Source organism: Theobroma umbraticum, unplaced genomic scaffold (genome assembly GCF_002168275.2).
Source record: "Theobroma umbraticum cultivar Fairchild unplaced genomic scaffold, ASM216827v3 scaffold_4.1, whole genome shotgun sequence".
In the NCBI taxonomy this organism is placed as follows: Eukaryota; Viridiplantae; Streptophyta; class Magnoliopsida; order Malvales; family Malvaceae; genus Theobroma; species Theobroma umbraticum.
Window position 1 is genome coordinate 646,740 of NW_018397258.1, and position 11,671 is coordinate 658,410.

At 35.9% G+C, this 11,671-nt stretch overlaps 3 protein-coding genes across 4 annotated transcripts; 1 reads left to right on the plus strand and 2 right to left on the minus strand.

Moving 5' to 3' along the window:
* Window positions 1-232: 232 nt before the first annotated feature.
* Window positions 233-2,671, minus strand: MC1 (metacaspase 1). The gene is given in 7 exon segments (XM_021425373.2): window positions 233-413; window positions 683-901; window positions 1,001-1,121; window positions 1,398-1,728; window positions 2,027-2,183; window positions 2,186-2,205; window positions 2,208-2,671. Coding segments are annotated over 7 exon segments (1,134 nt in total). The 5' UTR covers window positions 2,434-2,671; the 3' UTR covers window positions 233-353.
* A 591-nt stretch (window positions 2,672-3,262) lies between these two features.
* Window positions 3,263-4,667, plus strand: LOC110414002 (Zinc-binding ribosomal protein family protein). Of its 2 annotated transcripts, XM_021425055.2 has the most exons (5): window positions 3,263-3,348; window positions 3,698-3,737; window positions 4,107-4,195; window positions 4,282-4,364; window positions 4,455-4,667. In XM_021425055.2, the coding sequence occupies exons 1-5, from the start codon at window positions 3,346-3,348 to the stop codon at window positions 4,516-4,518; spliced, it is 279 nt and encodes a 92-aa protein (XP_021280730.1). In that variant the 5' UTR covers window positions 3,263-3,345; the 3' UTR covers window positions 4,519-4,667. The 2 variants fall into 2 exon arrangements, with proteins under 2 accessions (XP_021280730.1, XP_021280728.1); XM_021425053.2 differs by lacking the exon at window positions 3,263-3,348 and having other exon boundaries at window positions 3,692-3,737.
* Window positions 4,668-5,433: 766 nt separating this feature from the next.
* LOC110414386 (uncharacterized) lies at window positions 5,434-8,954 on the minus strand. The gene is made up of 3 exons (XM_021425536.2): window positions 7,548-8,954; window positions 6,608-6,869; window positions 5,434-6,078 (listed from the first exon to the last, which is right to left on the minus strand). The coding sequence occupies exons 1-3, from the start codon at window positions 8,675-8,677 to the stop codon at window positions 5,899-5,901; spliced, it is 1,572 nt and encodes a 523-aa protein (XP_021281211.1). The 5' UTR covers window positions 8,678-8,954; the 3' UTR covers window positions 5,434-5,898.
* Between the last annotated feature and the right edge of the window lie 2,717 nt (window positions 8,955-11,671).

The window sequence follows — 11,671 nt, forward strand, 5'->3', positions numbered from 1 at the left end:
TGATTATAGATTCACTTGTAAACGAAGATTATCTTACAAGTTTTAAAACTTTGAAACGTTGTTCAAAGAACTGAAACTGAGGACATTATGTTGAACGCCATTGGTGCATAAGGCTTCAAAGTTTGATCTGAGGCTTCCAAGTTGAGAAATTAAGCATGGCTTCACCACTTTATATTTAAAGCAATCTTTGATTCACTCTTTAAATGGAATTTCCAGTATTGGGACGATAATATACCAAAATTGTACTAAATAAAGAAACATGTATCAATAGTGAAATTCATCCCCTTGTCTACATATATAAATAAAGTCAATCTACAAACAGCATGAATCAAAAATTATATAAAAGGAAAGAATCAAAGGGAGAAAGGTTTTGCATATACATCAAATGGCTCGCAGGCTGTTAACTGGGGCTCCTGTGAAACAATAAAAACACAAAAGATAAAAGTCAGAAAGTCCTCAATCACATATTATCTTCAAATTTTTTGTAAATTAGAAGGCTCAATGTTGGCAGCTTCTCCTGATTTATCCTAAGAAGCCTAAATGATGTTTGCATTTATGTTTCACTGTATTTGTGTGTGTGTGTGGGGTATGTTTTGAGTTGAATATAATCAACCAAAGGAAAATTAACTTGATAAGTATGAGAAACAGAGAGGTATGAATAAATTAATCAAGCAAACCCTACCTGTCTCAGCCCACCACCGATACCAACACTACCTCCTGTCAAAAGCATGGTGATGAGGGACGTAACAGCACCACCACCACCAATGTCACCACCCCCCACACTTCGAATTGCATTGCGCATTGCAGTGAGAATGCTCCCATATGTAGCCCCATGCCCACGCTCAATGGCTTGGATGAAGCAGAATGTCATGGCACCAGTGGATGTAATCTTTGATAGAGCCTGCTCCCCAAAGCATTAAAATATTTTTCAGTTTTTGAGATCTAAAATGCCGTGAGGACTAAAATTTCAAAAGATCTAATCAAATTTTCTGAGACTTACAGATGTATCAGCAGAGGTTTGATGATCATCACAACCACTAAAGGAAATTACTTCTCCACCACTTGTTCCCTTCCATAAACCTGATGCTGGACGATGGTCCTCCCATGTATACTGTCCAGACCTGTGTCCAAGATAAGGCATCAACTTCCAGAGGATATAAAACAGCATAGTTGACGATAAAAAATGCCAAAGTGTAGGAAAAGTTTCTAGATCACCCCTCCCAAGACCCACTTCAGATGGACCATAGCTAGGTCCTTTCCAGTTCTTTTTCCTCCCTTCATCAAACAGTGTAAAATGAATTTGTCCTCTAAAGAATAGAGGTTCCAATTCTGACAAAATTACTTCGGAATCCCAATCATGAATCAATGATGTATAAGCATGTTAAATAGCAACTAACCTGTTCATTCTACAAAGGAATGGTAAATCCAATACCGTTCCACTATGGCAAGCATCAATCATTGCATGAAGCTTAACCCCATAAGGCAGAGGTCTAACAATAGTTGCATTGATCTCATCATCGACAATCATCCCTTGTGTTTCAAAATCCAAAGGACATAGAGTCTCATCATACCCATCAACTTCATCACCATTGTAATTCCTCTGCCGCGAACCATGACCCGAGTAGTGAAACAACAGAGAATCACCAGGTTGACAACCTTGTACTAACCAATATAATGCCATCCTCAGATTCTGCTTCGTTGGAAGCCTGTATGGATCAGTTTCCTCTTCTGCATTTAAAAATAATTAACACCCTACTTAACTCTTAAAATCTTCATTCACATACGTAATTAAGTAAACCTGATCAAACACTCTAGCATAAATGCATCAATCAGAGATGTAAGATTCTCTAAGGTAGCTATCAACTTTACGGCTGATCCGGTTCATCAAAACTCAACCTTTATCCCTTAGAAATTTGTTGCCCAATTAAATCACTCTCAACAGAATCAGGTCAAATTCAACATACTATTGACAGAATCATAAAAAGAAAAAAGATATGAAATTGACACGAGAAAAGGAGAATCTTACCAGTGAGCATGATAATGGAATCTTCGGGAAACTTAAACTTGTTGATGAGGAGGTAACGCATGCACTTGGCGTCATTAATGCAACCTTTGAGCTCGTGCCTCGAGTATCTATACGAAATCCCACAAATCACCGCCCTTTTCCGCCCGTATGCGCGTGGGCAGGTGGTCCTGGCGGTGCGTGTTGTAAGGGGACGGAGAAGAAGCCGGAGGAGGGGCATGCGTGGAAGGAGCCGGCGATTGAGACGAAGGAGGAGGAACGGAGCGAGGGTCTGCGATGTTTGTAACGGCTTGACAGATGGCGCAACGGATGGATCCGGCACCCGGCGGGAGCTGTAAAGGGGTCCGGCACTTGGAACAGTTGACCAGCATCGGCGGCGGGTAATGGTACTGCATGCCTGGCGGGTACATTCTGGAGACTCTAAAGGCCAATTCTGAAAATAATCCCCAAGGTTAGGTCTTGGAGCTTCTTTTATATCCTTTTATGCGGGGAAAGAGGAAAGGAGGAAGACGAACACACGAAGAAAAAGAAGAACCAAAAAAAAAAAAAAACCGCGTTGACACAACAAAAATTCTGACAAGCTGGGGTTTGCGTTGCTCCCTGCGATTATTCGTTGGATGTTGGAATAGGGAAAGATTGAAGAATATAAAATGAAATCACTTTTATCATTGGACTTAAAAATATTATTTTATAATTTATCAGGAATCACATATTAATAAAATTTTAAATTTATAATAAATTTTTATGAAGAATATTAAAATCGAAATAAATTTAAATAATTTGTAATGTTAAATTTTAGTTACATATATATTTTATAAATTATTTATAATTAATATAATACATACTAAAATTCATGAAATGGTTTTGAGTATGATTTTAAATTTTAATTTATTAATTTATTTTTATTAATAATATACATAAAAATTAATTTTAAAAATTATTTTTTATTTCCAATTAAGTTTGTGAATTTTACCAATACTAAATGTTGATTTTTAATTGAGTTTCAATAGAGTACGAATAATTAAATGTTGATTTTACGTACACCATTCTTATTTATTGTTACAACAAAAAAAAAGGACAAATGAAAAAGAATAGAAAATTTAAATTTTATTAATCCATATTTGGGCCGGGTTCTGTGGCTCACGTTGGTTAAAAAGTCTTAATGGGCTTCCATTGAAATTGGGAGTTGGGTCGGGTCTTAGGGCAACTCATTTTCACCCGTATATAAACAAACAAGCGGTTGATTCCTGTGTTAAATTAGCTGCGGAGCTTAGCGATTGGGGATTTGTAGGGTTTTTGCTTCGTTCCTCTCGCATCCCAAAATGGTAACGCTTCTCTTTCGCTGGAATTCCTTCGCCATTTCTCCTAAGATTTTAGCAAAAAGTTTCATTTTCAGTGTCATTTAAATCACTCTTAGCCACAGATTTTTTTTTATCCGCTTTTTCATCTGAAATTGCGTTGAAAAATAATGGAAACTGATAAAGTCTCGTAATTTTGATGATTCACTTTTAATTTTATTGAAATTTTAGTCCTTTATTAATTGGTATAATTGTTTATTTAGTTTTGTTGAGATCAATGTTAAGTCTTTTTTGTTCTTTTCATATGTTAAAGTTTGTAGTTCTGTTTTAAGGTGGTAGCTTATGTTAGCTCTTGCACTGCATTAATTTTATGCAGACAAAGAGAACCAAGAAGGCTGGTATTGTTGGGAAATATGGTACGTGCTCTGTCTAGATTTTATGAAGTTGGGTCGTTTTGAATTTGAAATGTTTCATGAGATATAAGCTATAATAGGAACTATTGTGTCATATTATTGAGATGCGATCATGTTCCTGGAAATGAGGAATCTTTTATTGTTAATAGCTGTTGAATATCTTGTTTGCTTACTGTTTGTGTGGGTTGATTCTGTTTAGAGACTGTTATGGCTGAAAACTGGATGGTTGGATGCTTGTGTTTATAGTAGTCATGGGGATTTTGAGCTTTGTGTCCTGTCTTGACTCTTTGAAGTACTTTGGAATATTTTTTAATGTTTTTGGCCTGTGCATCAGTGTATCTAGAGATGTTGCTAACAGCCTGTAAATTTCAGGTACCCGATATGGTGCCAGTCTGCGTAAGCAGATTAAGAAGATGGAGGTCAGTCAGCACAGCAAGTACTTCTGTGAGTTCTGTGGAAAGGTGAGTTTCCTACTTGTTTGAGAGTCAAGATGATTTCATATGCTTGACAGCTTCTTAATTGATCTAACATGTTATTATGATTGCAGTATGCAGTGAAGAGGAAAGCTGTGGGAATTTGGGGATGCAAAGACTGTGGCAAAGTGAAAGCTGGAGGTGCTTACACTTTGAAGTAAGATCCTGTTAGCCATCTCTGGCAATTTTGTGTGTTCATCTTAACTTTTGCTGTATTTCTAATTACTGTTTTGTTTGTCTGTGGCAGCACTGCAAGTGCTGTGACCGTCAGGAGCACCATTCGGAGGCTGAGGGAGCAGACTGAGAGTTAATTTGATTGATAAATTCTGTCGTGTTTTTTCTTTTCTTTTTGATACATGGAACTGACCGTAGTGCCTCTTTCAAGTGTTTTCAATTGGATTTCCCATTCGGGATATTTTGAAATCTTGAATCAATTGAAGCAGTTTTGGTGTTTACTCTATTATTTCTTGTTAATGGCTGTGTGTTCCTGATTGCATGGACCCATTCCTGGATCATGATTGTTGATGAAGTTGAGAACTGTCTTATGATTCAATCGCCAAAAGTTGTTCAATAAAAGCTCTCGAAACTTCATAAATTTCATAAAATGGATATTATTCTGATTAAAAACATCTTTCATGTCATTTGCTTTTCCATCGGATATGCCACTACCATAGGGTAGCATCATCGGTGTTTTATTCTGTCCCTGAGCCCTTGAGCCTGTGTCCTCCATATCTTTGTACTTCAAGGTAGGGACTGCTGTCTAGAGGTAGCCCTTCCAGCGGTTCTTTCTGGCCTTCCGCCTGTCGGGCAACTTGCTCCTCAGAGTTAAAATGAGATTTTGGTCGTATCTTGATCTCTAATGCTTCCAAATTACTAGTTGGGAATTGTGTTCCTTTACTCCTGATTCGTGAATTAAAATAACAACTATGTTCATGAACCTGCAAAATTTCAAGCCATAGAGTCCTGCATAAAACAAAGATGTGTACTGTTTTAAGTTTTAACTCGTTGGTCACCTTGTTATCACCAATATCTACTTTTTCCTACAATTAAGAGTTTTCTTGGTTAAGTTCTCCTTGCTGTGATGGGGTTCAATGATACCTGGGGTGCAAAATCATACACGGCTACAAATTTACAGGAAAACTAAATGAAGCAAAGGCTTGCACGACCATTATCTGTTTGCAAAACTTATGAATAAGCCTTTTCTTTTGATAGAATGAGGAAAAAACTTAAGACATGCATAAGTTTCTTTTCATCCTAGAGACCAATTAAGTTCACATACAACATTGGTTGGATGGGGGGTTTCACCTGCCCACCAGCACTTATATTACATCTAACTCATCTTTACAAAACTGTACCAAGATGGGAAAGCTAAAGTTAATTAGAAAAATGGTGCCACCACCATCAAATCTATCTCTTTTTCTCCATCCTCTCTATTCTAGGAATTTCTTCCCAGCATGTATACATGATTTTGACGCTAAAAAAGACTGAATACTCTTCAGCCATCTTCCTCCATGCCAGGCATGCAACGTGTAGGCATGTTGAATTACAGCCTCTTGATGAAAGAACGAGGACTGTGAGAAGATGACAGTATAAAACACAAAGCTATTTGAAAAGAAAAGTCACATAAGCCATCATCCTCTTGCTGCAATCTCATGTATTTTCAAAGGTAAATGAGCCGTTTGTCAGAAGTCTCACACAATGGGAATGGGATTGTTGTCATTGTTGTTATTATGATGCATTTGCTTTTGAACTGCTTTAACTGCTATTACTCTAGCTGCATTGGCTGCTCTATTAGCTGCAGCAACTGCCTTGTTGACTCTCTCATCTACCTTGGCCACATCATAAGCTTTCTCCGCTGCCCGTCGAGCCTCCTGCTCATAGCACAGAACCAGTCAAACATGATCAGGTTTCACACTGTTATGTCCTTTGTGATGTGACAGAACAACAATAAAGACTGTAAGGATGGCCAACTTTGTTGCATTGCAAGCATAATTCTAAACTACCGAACAAGCAATGGAAAATTTAGCGATTGTCAAGTCTTGAGAGTATTAGGCCTTTCTTCTATACATTTTGTATGCCGGGGTGTGAAACTTGGGCTCCTTCTCTCATTACTTTTGAATGGCTAAAAAGGTCCATCTATGTATAACCATAGGTTTACACCCTACAATTTACATCAGTGAATTGTATTTTATATAAAAATCACTCAAGGGTAAGCAACCAGGCCATGAACTTACTTTTCCTGTCATGCCAAATTGAATGGCTGAGGATATCGTAAGAAGGGACCATCCAATTAAAGATAGGTAAAGTAGACAAATTTATTACCACCTACAGCACCAAATACCCCTTCATTGATATTTAAAGAGGAGCATAGTAAAAGATAAAAGTAGAAAAGTTAAGTACCTGCACCGCATTAAGTACTTTAGAATGATAAACAGCTACAGGAGATACAGGATATGTAGCGTTCTGTGTGCTTGGGACATCAAGAATTCCATTTTGCCAATGACCAGATTGTGTTTCCCCATTTCTAAACGTATACATTCCAAGCCCTTGTCTTCTACCCTCATGCCAAGCACCCTCATACCGATGGCCATTTGCAAAGCAGTAGACACCAAATCCATGCATCTTGTCTGCAAAATATTCCCCCGCATATGTATCTCCATTCCTAAATAAAAGCAAAAGATTCAAATCCAGAATGAGTTGTCAAACATAAAACTATGCTCATGAAGTGGATAGCTAGTAAGTTTTTAAATGAAAAGGTAACTCCTATGATGAAAAGCTTCATTTAAACATAAAACAAAACTTCCTCCTAAATTGCTTTGAGCTTCATTTAAATGAAACTTATCTACTATTCAAGCTAACCATGTAAAAAACAGGGGAAGAAATTATCAAGGTTCTCAATCAGATCCTACAATATAGGGTACTGACAACGCAACAAAACCATCAGCTATGGGTTCTGAATTGTTATAAGTGATAACCGTAACTTCATTTATTTGTAAACACCAAACAATCAGTGAGAAAAATAAATTTCCAATCCCCTACCACCCTTATGCTACTTCTCAACCAATAATAGTACATAAAGATATTGTGCACAAATAAATTCATCCAAACCTTACAACAACAAAGAACAAGTATCTAAGTAAGCATATTCCAACACCAAGTACCTCGGCAAAATAAGAAAGACATCTCAAAATCAACAACCGCATAATGAACTGACAATTAAGCAGCAACGAGAAGAAAAGAAAAAACTCATAGCAACGATCAGAAAGTCAATAATTATTCATAGCAAACGCCAAAAAAAGATATAACAAAAACAAATCAAGAAAACCAATCTTTACATTACCTGAAATGGTAATGTCCAAGTCCATGCTTGACTCCCCATTTGAATTCCCCAACATACCGACTTCCATCCTCACAGGTATGAACTCCACACCCATGACTCTGCCCATTAGACCACTCTCCTGCATAAACATCCCCTGTGTAGAACCTATAAACCCCAAATCCATGCCTAAGACCCTGCCTATACTGCCCGCGATACCGGCTTCCTCTTGCCCACGTTTCCACCCCATAGCCGTCATACTTCCCATCCACCCAATCCCCCTCGTACCGTCCACTCAAATAATAGTAATAAACGCCGCTACCTGCACATTTCCCCTTATGAAATTCCCCTTCATAAACGTCTCCGTTGCTATAAACTTGAACCCAACACCCTGAATTCGCTCTCTTTTCGGATTTTGGCCGAGACCCAATTGACCAAAACACTGGTAAATGCGACCTTGATAAAGAAGATGATGACTTGAGCTTAATCGGAAAAGAACGCGCTAAGAACAAGCGAATAGAAGGGAGGCGAGGAAGGGCGAGGTTAAGGGAAAAAAGAAGAGCAGCGGAGAAAGCAAAAGCGGAGAGGAAGTCAAGTAAAAAGGAGTGGATTGGATGTGAGACTAAGAAGTAAAAGAAAGGGAGAGATAAAAGGAGGATTAAGCGTAGGTGAACCCGTAAACGACGGAGAATTCGATAAACGGAGGATTTAGCAGCAACCGAAAAGGAGAAAAATGAAGGGGTGTTCTTGGTATTGAAATGTGTGGGCGCCGTAAAACGGTACAGAGTTGGGGATTTGGAGAGAGAACGCGCTTGGGTCAAAAGGGGTCTCTTGTAAGGGGTCGGTGAAGAGGAAGACGAAGACGAAGGAGGCGGGGCAATCGTGTCATTTTCCGGAGGATTCTGGGTGATTATTTGAGGGAAAACAGCAATCGGCGACGTCTTCGTCGCTGCTGTTATTGCCGTCGTCGCCGTCGCCGCTGTTGTATCGGATTGCTGTTGCAAACGATGATGATAATGGAAATGTTGTTGCTGGTGATATGGCGGGAGATGATGAACAGTGGAAGGTTTGGGATTAAAATCGGAAGAGACGCCGCTGCTTTCTTTTCCGATCTGAACTTCCGATTTCTTCTGATGCATTACATACGTGAACATAAACAAACAATTTCCCCCACAACTAACCCTTTGCTCTGAATCAAATAAAAGATATGAACCTCCCCGTTCCTGGGGTTTTTCCCTTTCCTTCTTCCGTGTGCGTAGAGGAGTGATTTTCTCTTCTTCAATCTAAAATCTCTTTTGGGGAAAATCCAAAATGTCAAACAGAGAGAGAGAAAGAGGGCGACGAGAATTATCTGCGTAAAGGAGAAATGTTTAAAAAGGGCGGTGCTTGCGTGGAATTTATGGTAATCATCGAACGATTAATTTGAAACCAATAGACCGGCCATTAGCCACCACCCAGCCTATTTGTTTCTCCTCGTTGCCCTTTCCATTTCACTCTTTTTACACAAATTGCCATTCTATTTTTAGTTTTTCTATTTTTTTTATATCGGGTGTAAACCGCCTTTGAATTTTTTAATTATTTATTCTTATATGGTCATTAAATAATTATCTTTTTTATTATTTTCTTGAATATTCTTATCAAGCTTTTATTTTAAAATTTTTTAAAATTGAAAAAATTCATTTTTATATTTTTAACAAGAAGGATAGATTTTAAAAAAAGACAGAAAGAGTATTTTTTTTAGTTTATCGTTATTTTCCATGTTGACTGTTTTGGTCAACTTGACTAAATCAAAAGAAAAATAACAAAAAATTAGATATCTTTGTGTTTAACGAGTGGTTTTATTTAATTAAAAAAATATTATTATTTTTAAAATATTATGTTTAATGCAAATAGTTTGTTTTGAGTGGATGGGTATGCGTGGCGCACACTCGTTTCACATTTTGTTCATACATATTATTATATAATGTTAAATAAAGTAAGGAACAATAAAAAATATTTGATATTTTTTATTACTGCATTTTGTTTTTTAATATAAAAAATAAATCAGAATTGTTATATAGGTTGAAAACTTCATATTGATTATTAAATTATTGTATAATCTTAAGAATTTCATTTTAGAATAGCATGAAAAGTATATTTCTTAGGATATTTGACAAGTAGAAATTTAAACAAAAATTCTTCTGTTATTACCAAAATAGATTAACTCGCTAATCATTTTATTTACGAATATTGATGATATTTTGGGACCTTGTCTTCGATTCGAATCCTTAATCCCTACTTGAACCTTTGATTTAGGCTTATTAAAACAAATTATTGCTATAAATAGAATATCTAGAGAGTAAGGAATCTATTTTCGTAATTTGGAGTAAATATAGGGAGAATTTGGGGATAGGGGAGTCCGCCGATCTTCTCTGATTTTATCGCTTCTTCCGTCTTCAGGGAGATGCCTCACTTCACTTGCGGAGAACGAAAACGGACTCCTCCAAATAAAAGGATGAAGTTCGAAACAGCCAATAAGATGCGTACGCGTGTCAATCCCCGTATAAACGTGTCATCACATGCTTCGTTACCTTTAGCCGCTTCGCAAAGCTCCTAAAACCATCGCCAATTTTGCACGTATAATTACCTTAACGCCATAATTCCCTCTTCTTCGTTTTTTATTTTTGGTTTAAGTAGGTAAAATTCCCTTGAATTATGTTTATTTATACAATTAAGTCCTCATATACGTAAATAAATTTTTATACTTTAATTTATATCGACATAAATTTTAAATTTTAGCAAACAATTAATAATGGTTAGTTGCTATTTACGTAACAAACGTGGTAATTAACGTATTTGTTTGAAGTTGATGAGGTCACTTAGTTACTAATGTAATCATGTGATAATTAATGTGAAATAAATTATGTAATTATATTGTGATTTGAATAAAACGATTCGATTTAATCAAAAAATATTAATTGGGTTCGAATCTTATGTGCTGTTAAATTTTTCGTTAAGATTAATGATTTTTATCAATACAAATTAAAAAATTAGAATTTGTTAGAATAAAATAAAAAAAACTTAATTACATAAACAGACAGAATTCAATTTTTTTAATTAAAAAAAAAGAAATTAAAAAAAGGGTCTTTGACTTCAATCAATTTGGGCCCAATCCGAGCAGAGCCAATTTGCCTGCAGGGACCAATGATTTTTCCTTTTTGCCGGGCATCATAATAATGATTGAATAAATACCAAAAAAGAGACTTTATGTATTTTTTTTACTTAAAGAGGAAGAATTCAAATTTTACTTTTAATGTAAGAAATAATATACTAATTAATAAACTCAATACTCGATATGTAACTTTATGTATATTATCATATACCTTTTCATTTTTTTTCATTTTATAAATTTTTATTAAATTTTTAAGACATACTCTTTTCCTTTACTTTTCAATGGTATGTGCTAATTTAGAGTTTAGGAATTTTATATCTTTGAAAAAATAAATCAATACGGCTTTAATTTTTTTTAATATTTAATGATGTTGAGTCCATGACACCAAGAATTGGAAACACTCAAAAAAGGAAGAGGAAGACCCATCCGTTCCTTATTAGCCAAGTTTTCTTAGGAAATTTCAATAATGAAAAAGAAAATTTTAATTCATCTTATTGAAATTTGGATGGTTTGAACCAGCGAAAAAAGGTCTAATTTTTGAATAGTGATGCAAAACTTCGAAAAATAAAAAAATAGATAAGAATATTTCGTTCGGGACTCTTTCGATTATGACATGAAAGTCTTTATCAAAAAATTAAAAAACTTAATAAATATGATTTTTTTTAATTATATAAGAAATTAAAAAGACTAGAATAGTCCAAGCTGTAAATGCAAATAATTAATCTTATCAAAATGTTTATCCCAAACCTAGATGATGATCTGACCAACCCTTCATCCAGCCTTTAAAGAATCAAAAACAGAAAAAAATATCTGAGAGAACCCTTGATGGATTCTTAATGAGTTAGAAGGAAAAGGACATGAAATAATTAGGCCAAACCTAGACCACTTGAAGATGTGATGAAAACGTTTAGATGATTTTGTCCACAAATGATGTGTTGATAAATACTTCACCCAGAAATGCAGTCTTTATCACTGGGTTGCTCATGTCATCTTGTAT